This window comes from Ranitomeya variabilis, chromosome 3, assembly GCF_051348905.1.
Source record: "Ranitomeya variabilis isolate aRanVar5 chromosome 3, aRanVar5.hap1, whole genome shotgun sequence".
NCBI lineage: Eukaryota > Metazoa > Chordata > Amphibia > Anura > Dendrobatidae > Ranitomeya > Ranitomeya variabilis.
In genome coordinates this window covers 763,630,179-763,656,722 of record NC_135234.1, presented here as the reverse complement: position 1 = coordinate 763,656,722, position 26,544 = coordinate 763,630,179, and the positions used below count along the sequence as shown (strand labels likewise).

The 26,544-nt window shown below is 41.7% G+C and overlaps 1 protein-coding gene across 2 annotated transcripts in view; it reads left to right on the top strand.

The window, feature by feature from the left end:
• The first annotated feature begins 981 nt into the window (after positions 1-981).
• SLC9A3 (solute carrier family 9 member A3) overlaps positions 982-26,544 on the top strand; it is a 106,345-nt gene continuing 80,782 nt past the window's right edge. For both annotated transcript variants that reach the window (XM_077298740.1, XM_077298741.1), the window contains exon 1: positions 982-1,383. In XM_077298740.1, coding sequence (XP_077154855.1) covers positions 1,176-1,383 — 208 coding nt within the window. In that variant the 5' untranslated portion in view covers positions 982-1,175. The remainder of the gene's footprint in view (positions 1,384-26,544) is intronic.

Below are 26,544 nucleotides of genomic sequence, written 5' to 3'. Positions count from 1 at the left end.
ATCTATCTATCTATTATCTATCTATTATATCTATCTATCTATTATCTATCTATCTATCTATCTATCTATCTATTATCTATCTATTATATCTATCTATCTATCTATCTATCTATCTATCTATCTATCTATCTATCTATCTATCTATTATCTATCTATGATCTATCTAACTATATCTGTATATTGGATTGCATAATTAGTTTTGTAAACTAGCTTTAAGCCTCATAGAGCTTTATAGAATGTAGAAGATGCCTGACATATGGAACACCATGTGGATTTCACTCTTCCTTCTTTTCTGGATCAACATCGGAGCGATTTTGTTTCCGTAGATGTGAGCGCGCCCTTGTACCGGCAGACATAATAGACTGTTCTGTATAGGTAGTGCAGGGTATTCTGTAAGCACACAAGCCATCACATGGTCACGTTCCCTCCTAACACTAAACTATAGAGTCAAAAAGTCCTTTCATTTTTCTTGAAAAGAAAACTCCAAGTTATAAAATCATTGTTTTTTTCCTTCACAAAATACTTTTTTTTTATGGAAAAAGAAAATAAATTGATTATATCTGGCATGGATGCATCCATAACAACCTTTTTTCCATTAAAAAGAACATTTTGTAATGGAAAAAACAATGATTTTTTAACTTGGAGTTTTCTTTTCTTTATCTTTAGTAATAATTAAAAAACACAAAATATTTTCTGTCTTCACTCTGAACAAGGCGCACACTCATGGGGTCTGAGCAACTTCTGTAAACTTTGAGCACGTGCCCTAAATAATTGGAAAAGGCTTTGGTAAATGCAGGATGCACAGTAGGACGGTACTTTTCCTATTCTCCTCTTGTGTAAACCTGCTAGGTGTTTTATTTCACAAGGTAGGGGAGAACAGTTTCCAGCTTTTTGTAACACCTGCTCACTGGGAGGGGAGAGGAGGAACCGTCCTTGGTCCTGTGTATCATAAAAGGAGGGTTCCTCTGCCAGTCCACACCCGTACACCTTATTCCTTATGTAATGGATCTTCGCACTAGGCACTTGAGAATCAATACCTGAGACGAGCAGGACTGATAAGGAGCCCGTATGAGTGACTGACTGGCTGGAGGAAGCTCCGTACAGTCCTAAGAAGGTCAATGACCGCTGGCCATAAGTGGATCAGGCGTTAGATCTTCACAGTCCGTATCACAGCCATGGGAAACATTGCCATATTTTTGGCATTCATTTTTTCGTATCCATTGATCAGCGCAACCGTTCAAGACAAAGACCCCAAAAGCGAGGGCGGTGGGCACGGTTCAGAGACACCTGACGGTCTGCAGATTGTCACCTTCAAATGGCACCATGTTCAAGAACCGTACATCATCGCCTTGTGGATCCTGGTGGCAAGCTTGGCTAAAATCGGTGAGTGGAATTTCCTTCTTTAAACTTTTCAAGAACTTTTAAGATTTTCACGTATTGTTGGGATGAGGCAGCAGCTTAAATCCATCTGATAATCCCTGCGTCTAATGCTTTGATGTAGTCCCAAAAACTGGACATCATAATTAACGATCCAAAGAATTTTACAGTTGTCGATTATCGTTAACTTTAAGGTTTCAATACACGCAATGTATTTTTGTTTGCAAATTTTTCCCCATGTTTTTATTGCATGTAAAAAAAAAATACCATGAGAATTCAGTGACAGTATACTAAGTAAAAGTTTTGAAATCTCATGTAGATATTATGTTGGTGTTTTTTTCGGTGCTTTAATTTATGCCATAAGAAACACCGGAGCTTCCTACATGAAATTGTTATGATGTCACAGGATGAATAAGGACCAGCAAAAGAAAAACTGCATGAAAGACTAAAGCCCCTTTCACACATCAGTTTTTGGCCGTCAGTCACAATCCGTTGGCTCGATGGATCCGTCGCATCAGTTTTTCACAATCATTTTTTCGACAGCTCTGAATAGCGGATCTGACTATTTGGATCCTAAATAAATCGAAGCATGCTCAGTTAAAAAAAACGGAATCCGTCGCCGTCATTTGATGGATCCGGCACCCATAGGCTTCCATTTGAGTAAGCGACGTCCGTCGATGTCCGTTTTTTCGGCGGACACAAAAAACATTACTTTGTCCGTTGTCTCCGGCCGCAGGACGAACAATTTTCTACAGCTCTGGCGAACGACAGATGAAACGTGAGGCCCTCCGTCGCTAATACAAGTCTATGAGAAAAAAACTGATGCCGCCGGATCCTTTTTTTTTCAAAATTCGACGGATTGCGACTGATAGCAAAATACTGATGTGTGAAAGGGGCCTTAGTAAAAATGCAATAAAGCACAAAACCACGCCAAAAAATGCAGAATTACCTTGCGGATTTTCATAATTTTTCACACTTTATTTTACATAGAAAAAACAAAACAAAAACACATTGGGTGCTTTGAACTAAAACACACATAAATAAAGTTTTTGGGGAGCATTTTCAGATGTGGTTTTTTTAGTTATTTTTTTAGTTAAGCTTAGAGTATTTGTCAAGCATAAAATATTCAAGAATTGATATGAAGCACCTTTTTCCAAGCTGAAAAACATGGTGAAAAAAACAGCACTATAGGACTATGATCACACAGTCTTTTTGCTGAGTTTTTGAAGCAGAAACTCCAACTTATCGAGGAGGATTATGGAGAGTTCCTGCTCCAAAAACAAAGCAAAACTATTCAATGATGTGAACACAACCTAGATGTATAATATGAAGTTTTGGATGCAGATTTTAGAGCAGATGATGTAAAAAAAACTCTGTGTGAACGCACCCTGAGGCTATGTTCACAAGTTTCGTTTTTGCAGCTTTTTTATGCAAATTTTATGCTGCATTTCACAGTACCAGCAAAGTCTATCAAATTTCAGAAATCTTATGCACATACATTGATTTTATTTTCCGGACTGATTTCCAAAACTGCTGCATTTCTTAAAACTGTAGAATGTCTTTTCTTTCAGTGTTTTTTTTTTCCTGTGTATTTGCAGAATTTTTTCACCCATAGGAAACAATGCAAAAACGCAGCAAAAAGCTCAGGTATCAGTTTTTGCTGTGTTTTTGGTGCAAAAGCCTAAGGAAATTAAATTGTCCTGTTTTTGGGCCACTACACTTCATCAACATGCAGAAGAGACAACAAACGCAGCAATAAAAAGCAGCAAAAAACGCAGCAAAACCTCAGCAAATAACACAGCAAGAAGTCAGCAAAACCTGCTACTTGAAAGCTGCTTTTTTTTACTGCCAAGAGAGCAGATTTTACCTGTGGAGAAAACTCTTAAAGAGTTAACATAGCCTAAGGGCATATGTTCACATGCATTGGATTTTTTGGCAGAATTTTTGGAATATAGTTGCAACAAAGTGAATGAGTTATAATGAATTTTTTATTCTCAGCAGCAGAAAATCCACAAGGTAATCTGCACTAAAATCTGCCGGATCTTTAAGAATTTGCTGCTGATGATTTTTCACCATAGAAAAGTCTAGAACAAAAGTTCAGTTCCATACATGTACAGGGGGCGCTTCTGCAGTGGACACAGATTCATGGACACATTTGGCACTTACAGTAAAGAAATCCCGTTTGTGGACATAGTGGACTCTCCCTTCTTATATTTACTGCTCTGAATATAAGAAGGTCACCAGACAAATCGTTTTCTTGGCTTTTGATCTATGTACATACCGTTATCAGGACCTTTTTTTCTTAAATAAATAACTTTAATTGTGATCATCTTTCGATGTGCTGCAGCCCAGTGTTACTTGGTGTTCCTTCCCCGAAACCCATATAAATCCCTTCCATGCCGTTGTTTGTACTCTGATGCCCAGGGCCAGCGTCACCACCCAGTGCACCCGGTCAAGTGCCAGGGCCCTGAGCAAGTGTGGGGGTCCACTCGGGATCAGGGACACTAGTATGCTATGGGGCCCGTTATATGGGGGGCCCAGTGTCAGCATGGACGCTGCCACCGGGCCTGCCCCATTGTGCTTTAAACTGTTTGAGATACTCACCTCTCCCTGTTCCTCCGCAGCTCCGGTCTCTTCCACGTCTTCTGACTCTGTGACGTCTCAGGGTAGAGGGCGCGATGATGTCACTGCAGAGCATCCTCTGTGCTGAGCACTGCAGAGTCAGAAGATGCAGAGGAGACCGGAGCAGTGGGGAACAAGGCGAGGGGGTATTTGATTATTTATTGTTTATGTATGGACCACTACAGTATATGGGGCCCATTCTGTATGGAGCAATATATGGGGCCCATTCTGTATGGAGCATTATATAGGGCGCATTCTGTATGGAGTTTTATATGGGGCATTGTGGCCCATTCTGTATAGATTATTATATGGGTCCATTATTCTGTATAGAGCATTATATGGGGCCCATTCTGAATGGAGCAATATATGGGGTTCATTATTCTGTATGGAGCATTATAAGGGGTCTATTATTCTGTATGGAGCAATATATTGGGCTCATTATACTGTATGGAGCAATATATGGGGTCCATTAGACTGAATGGAGGACTATGTGGTGCCCATAATATTCTATAGAAGACTATGTGGCATTCATAATGCTGTATGGAGGACTATGTGGTGCCCATAATACTGTGTGGAGGACTATGTGGTGCCCATAATATTGTTTGGCGGACTATGTGGTGCCAATTATACTGTATGCTGGACTATGTGGTGCCCATAATACTGTATGGAAGACTATGTGGTGCCCATAATACTGTATGGAAAACTATGTGGTGCCCATAATACTGTATGGAAGACTATGTGATGGCCATAATACTGTGTGGAGGACTATGTGATGCCCATAATACTGTATGGAGGACTATGTGGTGCCCATAATACTGTATGGAGCACTATGTGATGCCCTTAATACTGTATGGAGGACTATGTGGTGCCCATAATACTGTATGGAGAACTATGTGGTGCCCATAATACTGTATGGAGCACTATGTGATGCCCTTAATACTGTATGGAGGACTATGTGGTGCCCATAATACTGTATGGAGGACTATGTGATGCCATAATACTGTATGGAGGACTATGTGGTGCCCATAATACTGTATGGAGGACTATGTGGTGCCATAATACTGCATGGAGGACTATTTGATGCCATAATACTGTATGGAGGACTATGTGGTGCCCATAATACTGTATGGAGCACTATGTGATGCCCTTAATACTGTATGGAGGACTATGTGGTGCCCATAATACTGTATGGAAGACTATGTGGTGCCCATTATACTGTATGGAGGACTATGTGGTGCCCATAATACTGTATGGAGGACTATGTGGTGCCCATAATACTGTATGGAGCACTATGTGATGCCCTTAATACTGTATGGAGGACTATGTGGTGCCCATAATACTGTATGGAGGACTATGTGATGCCATTATACTGTATGGAGAACTATGTGGTGCCCATAATACTGTATGGAGGACTATGTGGTGCTCTAATACTGTATAGAGGACTATGTGGTGCCCATAATACTGTATGGAGCACTATGTGATGCCCTTACTACTGTATGGAGGACTATGTGGTGCCCATAATACTGTATGGAGGGCTATGTGGTGCCCATAATACTGTATGGAGCACTATGTGATGCCCTTAATACTGTATGGAGGACTATGTGGTGCCCATAATACTGTATGGAGGGCTATGTGGTGCCCATAATACTGTATGGAGCACTATGTGATGCCCTTAATACTGTATGGAGGACTATGTGGTGCCCATAATACTGTATGGAGGACTATGTGGTGCCATAATACTGCATGGAGGACTATGTGGTGCACATAATACTGTATGGAGGACTATGTGATGCCCATTATACTGTATGGAGGACTATCAGGAGCCCATAATACTGTATGACGCACTATGTGGTGCCCATAATACTGTATGGCGAACTATGTGGTGCCCATAATACTGTATGGAGGACTATGTGATACCATAATACTGTATGGAGGACTATGTGATGCCCATAATACTGTATGGAGGACTATGTGGTGCCCATAATACTGTATGGAGGACTATGTGGTGCCCATAATACTGTGTGGAGGACTATGTGGTGCCCATAATACTGTGTGGAGGACTATGTGGTGCCCATAATACTGTATGGAGCACTATGTGATGCCCTTAATACTGTATGGAGGACTATGTGGTGCCCATAATACTGTATGGAGGACTATGTGGTGCCCATAATACTGTATGGAGCACTTTGTGATGCCCTTAATACTGTATGGAGGACTATGTGGTGCCCATAATACTGTATGAAGGACTATGTGGTGCCATAATACTGCATGGAGGACTATGTGGTGCCCATAATACTGTATGGAGGACTATGTGATGCCCATAATACTGTATGGAGGACTATGAGGAGCCCATAATACTGTATGGAGGACTATGTGGTGCCCATAATACTGTATGGAGCACTATATGATGCCCTTAATACTGTATGGAGGACTATGTGGTGCCCATAATACTGTATGGAGGACTATGTGATGCCATAATACTGTATGGAGGACTATGTGGTGCACATAATACTTTATGGAAGACCATGTGGTGCCATAATACTGCATGGAGGACTATGTGGTGCCCATAATACTGTATGGCGGACTATGTGATGCCCTTAATACTGTATGGAGGACTATGTGGTGCCCATAATACTGTATGGAAGACTATGTGGTGCCATAATACTGCATGGAGGACTATGTGGTGCCCATAATACTGTATGGAGGACTATGTGGTGCCCATAATACTGTATGGAGCACTATGTTATGCCCTTAATACTGTATGGAGGACTATGTGGTGCCCATAATACTGTATGGAGGACTATGTGGTGCCCATAATACTGTATGGAGCACTTTGTTATACCCTTAATACTGTATGGAGGACTATGTGGTGCCCATAATAGTGTATGAAGGACTATGTGGTGCCATAATACTGCATGGAGGACTATGTGGTGCCCATAATACTGTATGGAGGACTATGTGATGCCCATAATACTGTATGGAGGACTATGAGGAGCCCATAATACTGTATGGAGGACTATGTGGTGCCCATAATACTGTATGGAGGACTATGTTGTGCCCATAATACTGTATGGAGGACTATGAGGAGCCCATAATACTGTATGGAGGACTATGTGGTGCCCATAATACTGTATGGAGGACTATGCGGTGCCCTTAATATTGTATGGAAGACTATGTGGTGCCATAATACTGCATGGAGGACTATGTGGTGCCCATAATACTGTATGGAGGACTATGCGGTGCCCTTAATATTGTATGGAAGACTATGTGGTGCCATAATACTGCATGGAGGACTATGTAGTGCCCATAATACTGTATGGAGGACTATACTGTCCAGTGTAAAATGATAAGTCTGCAGTCACTCTGTGTGCTGTGCGCTGCAAGAATTTGTCAGTTTCTGAGCTATTGTAGAATTTACAATATACTGTATATCACTCATGTAACGTAAGAAGTGAAATCTTTGGCATTGTACTATACCTATATTTCTTATCTGTTCCTTATGAATCATGGTATATGCCCACTGAGAATGGAGCCGGCCCTGCTGGTGCCTCACACTCTGCAAGATATCGAGTCTTTCAAATCGTGATTATTTTTTTTTACTAAAACTTAAGAAAAAAAGTCTGAAAAAAAAGAGAGCTGAAGTGGATTGCATGAAATTTATTAAAAGGTGCAGGACTGTTACTAAAGTTGGGGGGAAAAGAAAAAAAACTACAAAAATCACAATGTTTATAATATGTTTCTTCAGCATTCCTTTTATTCCCGCAGTGTTCTCAGCCCCCCAAAAAGTGTGGAAAAGTGGACGGAAAAACAGGGATGATCCAGTGTAAACAAATTATGGCTGGTATACACAATAACATGATAAACTGGTGTGGGTGCAACAACTGGCACCCCAGCTTGGGGACCCAATGCAAAAGTCTTCACCAGGGACCCAAATATCATGGGTTTTTATTAGTATTGATCTTCTCGAATATGCCAAATATTTCTTTTGGGCCCCCTTAGGTTACGGGCCCCAACATTTTAACCTGTAAATGTAGGGTCCCCATTGAAATAAATGGGAAATCTGCACCGACAAGGTGGGTTTCTGTAACAGAAATTGATATGCTGCATCTAATATATAAAGCTGAATGTGTGTATGTATGCATGTGTGTGTGTATGTCCGGGATTGGCATCTGAACCGTCGCAGCTACAGCCACAAAATTTTGCACAGTCACACGTCTGGACCCCGAGAGCGTCATAGGCTATGTTGTGAGGCGAAATTTTAACCCCGCGCGTTCCAATTCACCAAACAATTTTGCCCCTATCTACATAATGGGGAAAAAATGAAAGGAAAAGTGTTGGAGGCAAATTAACAGCTGCCAGATGTGAACAAGGGGGACTTAAAGAATGAGAGCGATGGCGCCAAAGAGTATATACTGTACAGTTGCTAAGGTGGGGCCCCGACATGGGATAATCACCACACCACCACAGGGATATGAACACAAACACAAAATGCGCCACACACTACCACGTGCTCGAACACATATATCACCCTCAGCACACATTTCACCACATATACACCAATATCGCCACATAAAAGTCGAAACACAAAAGTCGCCGCTCAAAACTCGCCATGCGCAAAACTCTCCACATGCAAAACTCGCCACACGTGCAAAACTCACCTCATGGAAAACTCGCCACACGCAAAACTTGCACACGCAGAAAAATTGCCACATGCACAAAAGTTGCAACACATGCAAAAGTTGCCTCACACAAAACTTGCACATACTCAAAAGGCACCACACATAAAACTCGCCACGCGCAAAACTCGCCATGCGCAAAATTTGCTGCACACAACTTGCTACACTAACCTGTCACATGCAACTCGACACACAAAAAGTTGCTACACGCATGTCGCCACACAAAACTCATCTCACAAAAGTCGCTACATGCATGTCGCCACACGCAACTCAACACACACAACTTGACACACGAAACTCGCCCTAAAACACACACAAGTCTGGTATTATCCTTCAAAAATAAAAATCTGATTAATAAGCAGACAAACTACAAGAGCAACAAATGTACCATATAGGAATCCGGCAGCTGTCAGTCACATGACCAGTCTATTATGTGTATGTGTGAGCTAATATATACTGCCAGGGGGTGGGCTTACTGTTGGCTGGGGATTTATCAGGCTGCCAATTTAGCTTACAAATACTGTGGTAAAAATACTGACCAAATAACGTGTGAACGAGGTCTAATACAGGAGGAGATGACATACAGATATATACTATATACAGGAGGAGATGACACACAGGTATATACTATTTACAGGGGAGATGACACACAGGTATATACTATATACAGGAGGAGATGACACACAGATATATACTATATACAGGAGAGATGACACACAGGTATATACTATATAGAGGAGGAGATGACATACAGGTACATACTACATACAGGAGGAGATGACATACAGGTATATACTATATACAGGAGGAGATGACACACAGGTATATACTATATACAGGAGCAGATTACCTACAGGTATATAGTATATACAGGAGGAGATGACATACAGGTATATGCTATGTATAGCAGGAGATGACATACAGGTATATACTATATACAGGAGGAGATGACACACAGATATATACTATATATAGGTGAGATGACACACAGGCATATACTATATACAGGAGATTACATACAGGTATATCTAATATATAAAGCTGAATGTGTGTATGTATGTATGTGTGTATGTCCGGGATTGGCATCTGCACCGTCGCAGCTACAGCCACAAAATTTTGCACAGTCACACGTCTGGACCCTGAGAGCGTCATAGGCTATGTTGTGAGGTGAAATTTTAACCCTGCGCATTCCAATTCACCAAACAATTTTGCCCCTATCTACATAATGGGGAAAAAGTGAAGAGAAAAGTGTTGGAGGAAAATTGACAGCTGCCAGATGTGAACAATGGGGACTTAAAGAATGAGAGCGATGGCGCCAAAGAGTATATACCGTACAGTTGCTAAGGTGGGGCCCCGACATGGGATACTCACCACACCACCACGGGGATATGAACACACACACAAAATGCGCCACACACTACCACGTGCTTGAACACATATACGACCCTCAGCACACATTTCACCACACACACACCAACCTCGCCACATAAAAGTCGAAACACAAAAGTCACCACTCAAAACTCGCCACATGCAAAACTCGCTACATGCAAAACTCGCCATATGCAAAACCAGGCTCACGCAAAACTCGCCACACGTGCAAAACTCACCTCATGGAAAACTCACCTCATGCAAAACTTGCACACACAGAAAAATTGCCACATGCACAAAAGTTGCAACACATGCTAAAGTTGCCTCACACAAAACTTGCACATACTCAAAACGCACCACACATAAAACTTGCCATGCGCAAAACTCGCCATGCACAAATCTTGCTGCACACAACTTGCTACACTAACCTGTCACATGCAACTTGACACACAAAATGTTGCTACACGCATGTCGCCACACAAAACTCATCTCACAAAAGTCGCTACATGCATGTCGCCACACGCAACTCAACACACACAACTTGACACATGAAACTCGCCCTAAAACACACACAAGTCTGGTATTGTCCTTCAAAAATAAAAATCTGATTAATAAGCAGACAAACTACAAGAGCAACAAATGTACCATATAGGAAATACGGCAGCTGTCAGTCACATGACCTGTCTATTATGTGTGAGCTAATATATACTGACAGGGGGGAGGGCTTCCTGTTGGCTGGGGATTTATCAGGCTGCCAATAGCAACCAATCACAGCTCAGCTTCTATTTTGCTACAGTTAATTAACCTGAGCTCTGATTGGTTAATATAGGCAACAAAGACATTCTCAGTATAACAAAGCTAATATATGTTGTGAAATGCTTCTATTAGCTTAGTTTTTGCCTTTTAATAATTACATTTCTATCTATTTGTTTTGTGGTCTTTGTGTGCAGAATAAATTTTTGTTAACACATTCTATTTTGCTAACAGCAGTCATTAACCCGGGCGAAGCCGGGTAGTACAGCTAGTATTGAAATAAAAAGCCAAACTTTGCTGTTATTTAAAAATACTGCAGATTATACATGAAGAAAATTCACACCAAATAACGAATATGTGAAATAGACCCCTGGACAGAGGGCCGACTGTGGACATAGGCCTCATTTATGAGAAAGGTCTTTGTTGTCCATAGCAACCAATCAGAGATCAGCTTTCATTTCTTAAGCTGCTCTAGGAAAATGTAAGCTGCGATCTGATTGGTTGCTATAGGCAACAAAGAGGGTTTTTTTCTCTTCTTTTTGTTTCAATTCATGGTAGTTTATATAGTTGTGATAAATCTCTCCCCCTTTTCTTTTGGACAGCGCAATGATGTCTGATAAATTAGTGTCTAAGGGGAAGATTTAAGAAACCGTCTCTATTGTCCGTAGCAACCAATCATAGCGCAGCTTTCATTTCTTATATTGCTGTTTAAAATTGAAAGCTGTACTGTGATTGGTTGCTAAGGGTAACGAGGGTTTTCTTATAGGCACTAGGCCCTAAAGGTTTAGAAAGCCTGTGTTGTACCCCAAATTTCAGTGCTGGGGGTGTTATTTTTGCAGATAACAGACTTTGGAAGTTACTGTACACTAACTGGCATCGAAAAGTCACAACGAGCATTTAACCCCTTCACGCCGCAGTCAATTTTCATTTTTGCGTTTCCACTTTTTCCTCCTCTTCTTCCCAGAGCCATAACTGTGACACATAGACATACGAGCGCTTGTTTTTTGCAGGACGAGTTGTACTTTTGAATGACACCATTCGTTTTACCACATAGTGTACCGGAGAACAGGAAAAAATGCAAGTGCTGTGAAATTGTGAAAAAAAATAACACAGTTCTGACATTGTTTTTTTCAGAATTGTTTTTACAATGTACATTTTGTGGTAACAATTACCTGGTAATATGATTCTCCTCATCAATAGGATTATGGCGATACCCAACATGTCCAGGTTTTTTATTATTATTTTAGCGATGAAAAAAAAATCAGAAGTTTGCAAAGAATTTTTTTTTAGGGTTTTCCGAGACCTGTAACATTTTTATTTTTTCTTATTTTTTGGGGGTTGGGATGACGTTTTTTTTGTGACTTTTTGATCGCTTGTTACAGCCTTTTTTGTGGAACTGCGGTGACGAATAAAACATAATTTTGGCGTTCTTGAATTTTTTTCGTTTATGGTGTTTACTAATCAAGTTAACTGTTTTAATATTTTGATCGGACATTTCTTTTTTTTGTATAAATTCTTTATTTATGAATGTTGCAAAACAGAACAGAACATAAAAAGAAAGTCAACGTTCGTTTTATAACTGGGGGAAGAACAACTTTGGAGAGTTATGGGGATGAAAGGTAAAGATCGGACATTTCTGAGCACAGCAATACCACAAATGTGTACATTTTTACATTTTTGTAATATCTTTATTTTCAATGGAGGAAAAGGGGGGTGATTTGAACTTTTAATGTATTTTTTTTTCACATTTTTTAATTAACTTTTTTTTTCTTTTACTTTTCACTGTTTTTGAAAGGCGGATGTCGTGAAGGAGTTAAAAGTAATATTTTTTTGGATGCATTTTTTTTTCTTCATTTGACATTATCCAGACATGACCCTCGACATCTGCACCCCAATCCATAAGTACGACTCAAAATCACATTATTTGAAATATTGAAAAAATAAATTTCCAAAAAGCAGAGGACAACATCCAATAGAGGTCTGTGAGAGAAAAAATGCCAAAAACGGCATAAAAGATGCCATACCTAGAGCGTGCTGAAAGTTTAAAAAAAATAAAAATAAAAAATAAAAAAATAATAATAATTTAGAGTAAAAGAAAACTCCCCAAAAAATGCAGTGTGTTTAAAAATCCTTTATCAACATGTCATGTCCTTAGTCTTTTTTTTTTCTGGCTAATAGAGGGGAGTCCAAACCACCATCTCGTTCCTAAGTTATATTTTTGATTTGAACGGCAAAATAAAACCCAGATCATGGACAAGTGTGAATTACTGACCATCTAGTTTGTGTGGGTCATCCTCCTCCCCCACCCCAGAGGCAGATATTGGGGAATAGAAAGCTTGGGCCTGTATTGTTTCAGCATTTATTTTATTCTTACAGCTTCCAGGGGTATTTAGATGTGATAGAATGTCTGAAGAAAGAGGGGTCTAGATAGGATACAGGGCTGGTGGAGACAGAGGGGTCTTGAGATGAACAGGAGTGTTTGACAGAGACATAGGAAATTGGATGGCATGGAGATGTCTCGAGGGTAGAACTGTCTAGAAGGGACGGAAAAGTCTGGAGGAGATAGAAATATAGGGTGGACAGGTTTCTTGAACGTGACAGATGGGCTTGAAGGGGACAGAGGGGTGTGGCGGGCACTTTGGGGTTGTAGATTGGACAGAGGTGTTTGAACGGTAAAGGAGAATCCAGAAGGGACCGATGTGTCTGGGGGGAGGTTCTCGTGTGAATAATGCGGTCTACAAGGGACAGAGAAGTATGAAACTGACAGAGGAATCAGAAAGTGACAGAGGAGTCAGAAGAGGACAAATGAGTCTGGAAGGGACAGAGGAGTTTGACGACAACAGAGATGTATGGAGGATGCAGTAATCTGAAGAAGATAGAGGGATGAAGGGGACAGTAGAATCTAATTGAACTTAAAAGTCTGAAGAGGACAGAGGGGATTGGCGAGGGTAGAAGAAACTCGAGGGAACAGGGAAGTCTGGAGGAGATAGGAGTCTGGATGATAATGAGCTGTCTGGAGAAGATATCGGGGTTTGGTGAGGGCAGATGAGTGTGGAAGGGGCAGAGAGACCTGAACCAGGAAAGCAGAGTGATCTGAAGGGAAAAGAGTGGTTTGGAGGGGTCAAAGAGGTCTGAAGGGAGACTGAGAAGTCTGGAAGGGAGCTGAGGGGCCTGGAGATGAAAAATATGGAAAGACCAGAGGCACTGGAGGATGCTGAGAGGCCTGGAAGTGAACACGGGAATCTAGAGAGGCCAGATGATGAGGATGAGGCATAGGAATCTAATTGAGACAGGGATGTCTCTAGTGGACAGAGGAATATGAAACAGACAGACGTTTCTAGAGAGGGACATAGATTTCTCGGTCAGATGGGTGTGGATGTTGCAGGCACATAAGTAGGGTATAGAGGGATTGGGGCCTGGTGAGTCTTTAGGGGTCAGAGATTTTTTGAGGTGGAAAGATGGGTTTGAAGAGGAACAAAGGAGTCTTAAGGGGCACAGGAGGTTTTGGAATGGGCAGAAGGGCATGGAGAGGATAGTAGATTAGGGGATAGGAGTGTCTGGAGGGGATGAAGAACTCTGGAGGGGACAGAGGAGTCTTTCAGGTACAGAGGCATCTTGAAAAGACAGTCTAGAGGTGATATAGGAGTATGGTTGGAACAGAGGTGCAGAAAGTACATAGGGTTATGGAGAAGGCAGACAGTTTTGGAGGAAAATGAAAAATACTAAGGGAACAAAGGAGGAGACAGATTGGTTTAGGGGATATAGAGGAAACAAGATGTCTGAAGATGATAGAGGGTATGGGAGGAATTAGAATGGTCCGGGAGCCAAGGGGTCTAGAGAGGACAGAGTCATCTGGAGTGGAGGAACTGTAGGAACAAAGATGCTTGGATAGTAATCTGGATGATACAGTGAAGAGACAGAGATGTCTTTAGTTGACAAAGGAATTTGTAGGGAATGGAAAAGTCATAAGAATACTGAGGAGTCTGACAAAGACGGAGGAGTCTGAAAGAGACAAAGGGGTTTGAGAGGACATGGGTATCTTGAGGGTGACTGATGGGTCTAGAGATGACAGAGGAGTCTAGTGAGGCACACAGGTGTTTGGTGGGGACAAAGGGGGTGGAAGGGTCAGAAAGTCTAGAGGAAACACAAGCGTCTAGAAGGAACAGATGAATCTGAAGAAAGAGGGCAGAGGAGTCTAAAGGAGATAGAGGAGTCTATAGGGAACAAAGGAGTTTAAAAAATCAAGTGTTTCAATTGGACAGAGGTGGCAGAAATGTCTGGAAAAAGGCAGAGGGGTTGGATGGAACAAAGGAGTTTGAATGGCTACACATGAATTTGTAGAGGACAGAGGAGTTTAGAGGTTTCTTGAGGGGTCTGGAGGGCGGAGAGTAGACTGGAGGGGCATAGAACGGTTTGGAGGATCGAGAATGGTGATGAGGGTTTAAAGGGGTTTGAATCAGACACAGAGATGAGGACAGAGGGGTCTGGAGGGGACGGATGAATCTGGAAATGACAGCAAAGTCTGGAAGAGGATAGAGAGGTCTAAAGGGGACAGAGACATGTAAAATAGATGTCTGTAGTGGACAGAGGAATCTAGAGGAGACAGGAGTCAGGTGAATCTGAAGGGGCACACAGAGGTTTGGGGAAGACAAAAGAGTGTGGAGGGATCTAGAGGAAATTAAAGCATCAAGAGGGGACAGAGGAGTTTACAGATGGCAGAGGAATCTGAAGTAGACAGGGAAGTCCAGAGGAGACAGAGGAATCTGTAAGGGTACCGTCACACAGTACCATTTTAATCGCTACGACGGCACGATCCGTGACGTCGCAGCGATCGTATGATTATCGCTCCAGCGTCGTAGACTGCGGTCACACGTTGCAATCACGGCGCTGGAGCGATGCCGAAGTCCCCGGTAACCAGGGTAAACATCGGGTAACTAAGCGCAGGGCCGCGCTTAGTAACCCGATGTTTACCCTGGTTACCAGCGTAAACGTAAAAAAAACAAACAGTACATACTCACATTCCGGTGTCTGTCCCCGGCGTTCTGCTTCTCTCCACTGTGTAAGCGCCATAGCCGGAAAGCACAGCGGTGACGTCAGACGTCACCGCTGTGCTTGCTTTCCGGCTGGCAGACGCTCACACAGTGCAGAGAAGCTGAGACGCCGGGGACAGACACCGGAATGTGAGTATGTACTGTTTGTTTTTTTTACGTTTACGCTGGTAACCACGGTAAACATCGGGTTATTAAGCGCGGCCCTGCACTTAGTTACCCGATGTTTACCCTGGTTACAAGCGAACACATCGCTGGATCGCTGTCACACACAACGATCCAGCGATGTCAGCGGGTGATCAAGCGACGAAAGAAAGTTCCATACGATCTGCTACGACGTACGATTCTCAGCAGGATCCCTGATCGCTGCTGCGTGTCAGACACTACGATATCGTAACGATATCGCTAGAACGTCACGAATCGTACCGTCGTAGCGATCAAAATGGTACTGTGTGACGGTACCCTTAGAAACAAAGGAGCTTGGAGAAGACAAAGGGCTTTGTAGATCGCAGAGGTGTCTGGAGAAGATAGAGGGGTTTTGTGGTGACAATGTCTGAAGATGACAATGGAATTTGGAGTAGGAATCTGGAGGGGACAGAAGGGTCTGGAGGCAACAGAGGGGTGTGAAGGAAATAAAGGATTCTGAAGAAGACAAAGGAATGTGGAGGGGACAGAGAGGGATCTGGACTTGTTCAAATAACAACCTTGTCATTTACCATTTTCTGTGCACTTCGGTTGCATTCTTTTGCACTGTTCACCGACATTTTGTAACCTACCAGGCACTGATTCTAGGGGAAGATGTCCCACAGGAGCTCGGGGCTCTCTGGAAATGTTTAACTAAATATTCTACTGATTTCATTAAGGTTGGTTACGCACGCTGATTTTGGCCCGCTTTAAACTCTTAATACAAAGTCTTGTAATTGAAGTCGTTTATTCTTAATGATGTGGAAATAATTGCAGTGTTTTGTCAATGATTACAGTTTATTGCGTGTTTTTATTACATATCTTATTTTTTTGACCTGCAGTTAGAAAAATGGGATTTCGATAGGCTGAGTAAGCTTGTAATGAGCTCGTAATGTACCAGTGACACGCACTACTTACAGTGCTTTTTTTATGGCATCTTAATGGTTTTTTTTTGCTTTTTTTTTCTGGTCCATGACTTTTTTTGAAAACACATGATGCTCTGGGTTAACAGCATTTTTTCATGCTGTTTTTAAATCCTGCAAGAAACAATTTTGGGAATGCCTGGAAAAAAATGGTGAAACAACTAATTGCCTCCATTTAAGTTTTTTTTTAATCTACATCTCCCAAGGACAATAACCTTTTTCACTCTTTTGTTTACATAACGTATGAGTGCTGTGATGGCGCCTTTTCATTTACCAGATAATGGACAATAGCAGGAAAACGTCTTTGTATAATGGAATGGCGTTCACTGGTAACTTTTTTTTAAAAATTTATTAAGTACTTTACAAAATTGAAAATTTCGGTTATGTCACCATATTCTGAGACCCTTGACTTTTTTAAGTGCCCCATCAATGAAGCCTGTTTCTTTAGGGGACATGTTGTACTTTATATTTGTACTTCTTTGGGGTAAATACTATGTTTTCATTGTTTGTATTATTCTATGTTTTGGGGAGACAAGGTAACCAAAAAACAGCAATTCTGACATATTTTATGTCCATTTTTTTTACTATGCTTATTGTGCAATATAAAGTGATACTTGAAAGTTTGTGAACTCTCCAAAATGTTCTATATTTTTACGTAAATTTAATCTAAAACCACATAAGATTTTCACTCAAATCCTCAAAGCAAATAGAACCAAATCAAACCAATGAGTCAAAAATATTACACTTTTCTAATGTTTCAAACAAGGAAAATGATCCAATATCACCTTTAGGATTAGGATAAAATTTGAACGTGAAATTAGAGTCAGGTGTTTTCTATCAATAGAATGACAATTAGGTGTGAGTGCGCGACCTTTTTTTATATAGAATAACAAGGTTCTATCAATTTATGATCTACACAATGTTTGTAGAAGTGTATCAGTACAGTGAACAAAGGAGATTTCTGAGGGCCTCAGAAGAGGAGTTGCTGATGCTCATCAGGCTGGAAAAGGTTAAAAAACAACCTTTAAAGATATCTCACCAATCCACAGTCAGATTTTGTACAAATGGAGGATATGCAAGGCCATTATCACCCTCCCCAGGAACGAATGACCAACAAAGACCACTCCATGAGCAAGTCCACAAAGGGACTCAAGGTTACCACTAAGCAACTAAAGGCCTCTCTCACATTAACTAATGTTAATGACTCCACCATCAGGAGGACGCTGAACAACAATGCTTAAGATCACCCAAAAGGCTTTTTGAACAATGTTTTGTGGATGGACGAGACCAAACTAGAGCTTTTTGGTTTAAATGAGAAGCGTATGTTTGGAGAAAGAAAAACACTGCACTACAGCATAAAAACCTCATACGTCTTTGACACACGGTGGTGGTAAAATCAAGAGTTGGGCTTGTTTTGCTGCATTTGGGTCAGGGTGGCTGCCATCATTGATGAAAAAATGAATCCTAAATTTTATCCGCAAATTCTAAAGGAAAATGTCCGAACCTCTGTCCACGAGCTGAATCTGAAGAGAATGTGGGTCATGCATTTGCTGCAAAAGCTGTAGGAGCCTTTGTGGCAGATTGATTTTGGCCCTTGAGGGGATAGAGGGGTCTAGAGGGCAGAGAGTAAACTGAACCTGCTTTTTTTTTTCTTTGCCAAAATACTCAAGAGCAGTCTGATCTTATTATTGAAGTTTTTAGTTGCATTTTGATTGCTCCAATTAGCTTTTTTTATGCTTTTGTTTTAGTGCAGAAACACTGGGATTCTGTACAAGCCATTAATTTATTTTTGTTTCAGAAAAACTAAGCATCAAAAAGTGCATAGTTCTTAAAACGCACAGTGGGCATAAGTATTCATGAACCCAGCAGATTTTCCTGTACAAAAAATCTAGCATAAAAAACAAGCTATGTAGGAACATGTCTTTATGCTGCATAAATGCAGAAGATTTACAATGCAAAATGGGAAATCTTGGTCAAAATCTGCAAAATAAACGGACAGTCTACAGATTTTTTTCTGTAATACTGTAATATGTAGCTGTCTGTAATATTTGGATGCAAAATCTGCTGCGTATGTTTCCTCTGTGCACATTCCCTTAGATTGCCACTGATCAGATGACTCTCGGCAATTACATAAATCTGTAATAATCGTTTGTTTGCTAACGGGACCAACAAAGAAAGTTATGAGACCGTTGTATAAAACTTTGCAGCCCCTTTTAAAGTTATACGTCTTTCTAAATGTAACAGTAAATGTACAGGTGAGAACAGCGAGTCGTTAAGAGAACTCGTTACGAGGTTCTGCGCATTTTAAGTGCTAATTTCCTACTCATTTAGCCTTGAAAAGCTGGAAAGAACAGAACGTAAACCGGTCTTTAAAGACCACGTAAAACTATAGTTAGCAAATGTGCAGCAAATAAATGACATTGGAAGATATAAAGTTTGGTCATTTTCCAGTCAAGGTTAATAGCCGTGACAGACGCTTGCTCGTAAGGAACTAGTACAGGAACGGCTTCTTGTAAAGTGACGGTCAGGTCAGGTGTATAATTACATTTGCACTAGATATCATTAGCAGTAAGTGTTTGCTCATTCCTGCAGTCGAGTAACGTACTTCTGTGTATATAAGATGAGGGAGAAATTCTCATTCTTGTATATCGATACTGTAACTAGAGGGCTTATATATAGCGTATTCTGTATTCCCTGGTGCCCCCCATCTAAAACTCACTATCCCTCATCTACTGCTCTACGTACTCTAACCACCCAGTATAAATGGATGCTTATACGTTATGTCATAAGGTGTTATTGTCAGCTGCCTCAACAGCTGCTTTCATGAGTGACAGACCCAAAAGTAAATGCATCCCTCTAAACAAATACTGATCCCAGAGTAGACCCCCTGAAACAAAAAACGATGCCAGAAAAGACACCCACCTTAAATAAATAAATAAAAATGTTCAACTAGACCATTGAACTACTACAAATCCTATTCTAGACCCTCTAAATACAAACACCCAAAATACAGACCCCAGACCAGAAGCCCTGAAACATGAACAGATGCCAGTATAGACCCCCCAAAACATCCCTTAAATAAATACCGATGTTCAACCAGACCACTAAAATAATACAAATCCCAGTCCCTAAATACAGGCCCAAGGTAACACGCACAAATTAAATACAGAACCCCTAAAATAATACAGATTCCAGACCAAAACTCATAAAATATACACACTCCTGTCCAGAGCCCCTAAACACGGACCCATAAAATAATGGGACAAATCCTTTAAAATAATCCAGATTCTAAACCAGAACCTGTAAACTAACAGACCCCAGACCCTAAAATAATACATACCCCAGATCAAAACTCACAAAAATATAAACCCCAGTCTAGAGCGCCTAAAATAATACAGACCTCAAACCAGGGCCTGTAAACTAACAGACCCCAGACCAGAACTTGCTAAAATAAAACAGACCCCAGACCAAAACTCATAAAAATACAGATCTCAGTCTAGAGCCCCTAAAATAATACAGACCGCAAGTAAGAGCCTGTAAACTAACAGACCCTAGTCTAGGATGCCTAAACTCTTACAGACATATGACCAGACTTCCAATTAATACAGAATCAAGACCAGAATCAGACCCCAGACAAGACCCCCTAGAATAAAGACCAAAGAAAAGAGCTCCTAAACTATTACGATTCCAAACCAGAACCACTAAAATAATAGACAACAGTCCAGAACCCCTGGAACAATACAGACCCCCAAAGCAGAAGCAATAAAATAATATAGACCCCCAGCCCAGATACGGTAAACTAATACAGACTCCAGACCACACTCCCTAAAATAATACAGACCCCAGACAAGGACCCCTAAAATAATACAGACCCCAGACAAGAGCCCCTAAAATAAAGACCAAAGAATAGAACTCCTAAACTATTACGATTCCAAACCAGAACCACTAAAATAATAGACAACAGTCCAGAACCCCTAGAACAATACAGACTCCCAAACCAGATGCAATAAAATAATATAGACCCCCAGCCCAGATACGGTAAACTAATACAGACTCCAGACCACACTCCCTAAAATAATACAGGCCCCAGACTAGACCCTCTAAAATAATACAGACTAAAAAAACCCAAAACATATACAGACCTAGGACCAGAACCACTAAAATAATGCAGATCCCAAACAAGACACTGTTAACTAATATAAACCCAAGACCATAATTACTAAACTAATACCGAGCCCAGAAAAAGACACCTAAACTAATATGGACTGTCATGGCTCAGTCCGGTGATCTCTGGCTGTGGATCAGTTTCCCTCTCTGTTGGACCACAGCCTGTGTTGTCTCTGTCCAACTGCTGATACTGCTCTTGTCTTTCTTTTACTTTTCTGTGTTGCTTCTGTGCAGGTGTTTTCATTTCCTCATCTGGTTTGTTCCATCATATCTTGGAAGGGACTATTTACACTCTCCTGGCACATGCAGTCTTTGCTGGCTACACTGATGAGCAAAAGGGTAAAATTGATTTGTACTTGTGACTTCCAGGTTCCATATCTAACATCCACTACTGCTTCGAACCAGAGACTGCCAGCATTTTATAGACAATCATCTTTTCTATCTCATACATAAATGTGACTTGTGCCTATTTAGCATATGATTAGTTATGCAGATTCTCATCATGTCACTGCATTGTTACTGTTTTGCTCCTGGTGGTGGAAATCTTTTTATACTGAAAGCTACAAATCACAACCTGTTCTCACATTCCCTAATAGCTCAGTGTGTTATAAGGCTGATTCCCAAGTGAGAGGTCATTGGTTCAACCTGACGAGCAGCCATGAAGACGATTTCTCATGAAAAGAGAAACAGCATCATCCAGCTCATCAATGGCGGTCTCTCGGCCAAGAAAATTGCCAAACTGCATCATGTGAGCACCATGATAATTGGAAGATTATGATATGAAGTCAGTCCATCCTTTCAGAAGCCAAGAGGTGGACGTCCAGACAAAATATCGGAGTCAACAAATCAGCTCATCCCAAGGTCTATCAGTTCTGGGCAACAAACACGGCAGTGGAGGAAGCTTGTATGCTTAGTAATAGTGAGATCACAGACATCCATGCAAGCATCATAAGCCTGAAAAAAGGTGAAGAAACCTCAACTTCAATATCGTCATGAGAAGCATCGGCTCGAGTTTGCAAAAAAAGTAAAGGAGAAGATTGGAATGAGGGTTATTTGGAACGATGAGATGAAAATCAATAGGCAGTTCTGATGGGTACCAATGGGTCTGAAAGAAACAAGGGAAAAAGGGGCTAACAGATCGAGAAATTGAAGGAAATGTTAAATTCGCTGGAGGAAGCCTGATGATATGCGGTTGTTTCACAGCCAAAGGTGTTGGATCCTTGACCAGGATCGATGGTGGTCTCAATACTGAGGTATATATGAGTATCCTACAAGACGAGTTACTTCGTACACTTGAGTACTATGGGTATGAAAAGGACAACATAGCGTTAAAGCAGGACAACGATCCAAAGCATACGCTGAGATTGGTGGAGAAATGGTTCAATGACAATGAAGTAGAGGTGCTGAAATGGTCCCCACAGTCCCCAGACCTCAACCCAATTAACACTTGTGGGCAGAGTTGAAGAAACAGCTGTACACAGACCAAAGTAAGGCGACCAGTATGCACCAACATGGGAAACATGTAGAAGAGACGTGAAACAGATGCTTAAATCTGTTCGAGAGCATGCCTAGAAGGATAAAAATTTTGATATTAGAAGAAAAACAGTAAAAATGCAATGACATGACAAGAATCTGCATTACTAATCATATGCTAAATATCTGCAAGTCAAATTTATGTATGAGAAGTCCAAGATGATTGTCTATAAAATTATGGTAGTCTCAGGTTCCAACCAGTAGTGGATGGTGAGATATGGAGCCTGAAAGTCAAAAGTACAAAACATTGTTACCCTTTTGCTCATCAGTGTATATTCCAAGTTATATGGATGTTTGGAGTCTCAGCTCCCCAGTCAATGATTATCTTGCTGAGGTTTTACCTATTGCTTCTCCTGTGGTTTGTTTGCATGTTCCCCTTCTCGGCACTCTTCCCATTTTGTTACATTTAGGGTCTGGGGTTTTTAAAGTATACTGATGGTCTTTTTGGCTTCCTTTCCTTCCGTCTTTCATGTATGACTGTGTGAACACGTCTTTAGCACAGTGTCTCACTTTCTGTCTGTGTGTTCCACATTCTGTTGGCGTGGTTTTGAGTTACACTCTGTGTAGAGTTGAGGGTGCACTTAAGGACACTCAGGATCAGTCAATGTTGAGTGGGGGAGCCATTGTGTTATCTCAGGGTACCAACCTCCGTGGTCAGGCAGGGACAAATCAGGGTCAGGTTAGGGATTTTTCTAGTCTGCATAGGAACGTGTTGTGTTCTAGTTTAACATCTCCCCTGGTTTGTTCTACCCTGGGTGAGTGCTAGGGCTCAGTAATAACATGGACCCCAGACCAGAACTACTAATACAATAGACAACAGACCAGAACCCTTAAAGTAATACAGACACCAGACAAGTAGAGACCCCATCAATATTTTTATATTATTATAATAATAATATTAATATTATTATAATAATATTATAATATTAGAAATGATGAATTTCAAAGGCGAATATTTTTTTTCTCATATTGGTTGTGATTTAGTCCCTATGCAAAACACATGCACACTCACGTCAAACAAGGGTGCATGTGCATGGGCAGTCGAGATTGCTCAAAGCTGAACAAGTGTTTGGCTGACAGCCATCTAAGACATGTGGGGCCTATTACTCCCCTCTTGTTCACACGCCCTGATGTTTCTGGTACTGGAAAAAACAATACCAGTGCTATCTGTGTCCGTGTGTGGCATCCATGTGCCATCTGTGTGAGACGTAGTGCAATAGAATGCATAATAGAAATTACAGATGTTTACGGGTGTTAAAGATGGGTAAAGATAGAGGATAGGGCAATAGATATCCATTATATATATACAGTACAGACCAAAAGTTTGGACACACCTTCTCATTTAAAGATTTTTCTGTATTTTCATGACTATGAAAATTGTACATTCACACTGAAGGCATCAAAACTATGAATTAACACATGTGGAATTATATACTTAACAAAAAGTGTGAAACAACTGAAATTATGTCTTATATTCTAGGTTCTTCAAAGTAGCTACCTTTTGCTTTGATGACTGCTTTGCACACTCTTGGCATTCTCTTGATGAGCTTGAAGAGGCAGTCACCGGGAATGGTCTTCCAACAATCTTGAGGGAGTTCCCAGAGATTCTTAGACTTGTTGGCCAATTTGCCTTCACTCTGCGGTCCAGCTCACCCCAAACCATCTCGATTGGGTTCGGGTCTGGTGACTGTGGAGGCCAGGTCATCTGGCGTAGCACCCCATCACTCTCCTTCTTGGTCAAATAGCCCTTACACAGAGGAGGTGTGTTTGGGGTTATTGTCCTGTTGAAAAATAAATGATTGTCCAACTAAACGCAAACCAGATGGAATAGCATGCCACTGCAAGATGCTGTGGTAGCCATGCTGGTTCAGTATGCCTTCACACATCACACCTCCTCCATGCTTCACGGTGGGAACCAGGCATGTAGAGTCCATCCGTTCACCTTTTCTGCGTTGCACAAAGACACGGTGGTTGGAACCAAAGATCTCAAATCGTGACTCATCAGACCAAAGCACAGATTTCCACTGGTCTAATGTCCATTCCTTGTGTTCTTTAGCCCAAACAAGTCTCTTCTGCTTGTTGCCTGTCCTTAGCAGTGGTTTCCTAGCAGCTGTTTTACCATGAAGGCCTGCTGCACAAAGTCTCCTCTTAACAGTTGTTGTAGAGATGTGTCTGTGTGGCATTGACCTGGTCTCTAATCTGAGCTCCTGTTAACCTGCGATTACTGAGGCTGGTGACTCGGATAAACTTATCCTCAGAAGTAGGGTTGAGCGAAACGGATCGGACAAATTCAAAAATCGCCGACTTTCGGCAAAGTCGGGTTTCATGAAACCCGACCCGATCCTAGTGTGGGATCGGCCATGCGGTCGGCGATCTTTGCGCAAAAGTCACATTTCATATGACGCGTTCAGCGCCATTTTTCAGCCAATGAAGGAGGACGCAGAGTGTGGGCAGCGTGATGACATAGGTCTCGGTCCCCACCATCTTAGAGAAGGGCATGACAGTGATTGGCTTGCTTTCTGCGGCGTCACAGGGGCTATAAAGGGGCGTTCCCGCCGACCGCCATCTTACTGCTGCTGATCTGACCATAGGGAGAGGTTGCTGCAGCTTCATCAGAAGAAGGGATATAGTTAGGGAGGGAAGATTAACCCCCAAACTGCTTGTGCTGTAGCGATTTCCACTGTCCAACACCACCTTTTTTTGCAGGGACAGTGTAAGCTATATTTTTGTGCATCAGCTCTGTAGCTTATTAGGCTGCCTTATAAGGCTCCCTGATAGCTGCATTGCTGTTTGCACGCTGCTGTGCAAACCAACTGCTTTTTTAAAAGCAAAACTCCTGTTGCCCCTTTCTGCAGTTATCTTGTTTATTTGTCCACACTTTTGTGTGCAGCAGTCCTTTTTATTGCTGCCTTACTTGTCCTGAGATCATTGTAGGGAGATTGAAATTGTACTACAGTCCTTGGATTTTTTCATATATCTTCCAGCCACTTTCTGCCACTTACATTGTGTTGTTTTATGCACAGGGCCTGAGTTTTGGTTCAGTCCCCTGTGGGAATAGGATTCAGCAGGGATCTTTGCTTTGGCCCAAGCAGGTGGCTATGGAGTCACAATGGACAATAGCAGGTTGGCGAGTTCCACACAGGTATGAGCCAGGCGTATTTATTGTGAACACTTGTCATACAATGTTGCACTTATCAAACATGAAATAAAATGTCTAAGGCCGTCTGGCCACTAACTAACAACAAGATTCTAACTACAAAATAAACCTAAAAAAAACAAAGAAGTTCATGCAGTCTTAGGCTATGTCTCCACGTTCAGGATGGCTCGGCGCTAAGCCCTGCCCCCTTTCTGGGACGCGATTGCAGCGCCCCAGAGTCCTGGTCGTTGCAGTACTGTGGCTCCGCCACTAAGCGGAGCCATGGTGCGTTCGATGGCACTGAAGGAGTTCCTCCAATCAGGTATCACAGACACCAATATGTTTCACAGCTGGGCCTCCGGGGGGAGCTAAGGGTGCTATTCATTAGGCCACTCCCCACCATAGTGGGTAAACTGGGGGTCAGGCAGGAAGTTAGTAGAGAAAGCTGACTGGATCGAACGAAGCAACACCTAGTGAGAGAGGGTGTTGTGGAGGAAGAGACAGTAGGGTCTCTGCCAGGGGTGGGATCCTGGCAGAGGCTTGGCATTGAAAGAACGTAACGGGACCGTGCCTGCTCAGAATAGCGGCGGTGCCCTAAGAAAGGATTAGAAGCGAGATAGATTGTGCTGAGTGAGAAACGAAATCAAGCAGAAGGAGAATACCAGCAGGGGTTTTGTTGAAAGAGGCAGCACCTTGCTGAGGCGCATTACCGGTGGCCGGAACGCCGAGGGAGTGGAATAATATACAGCTTTAAGCCA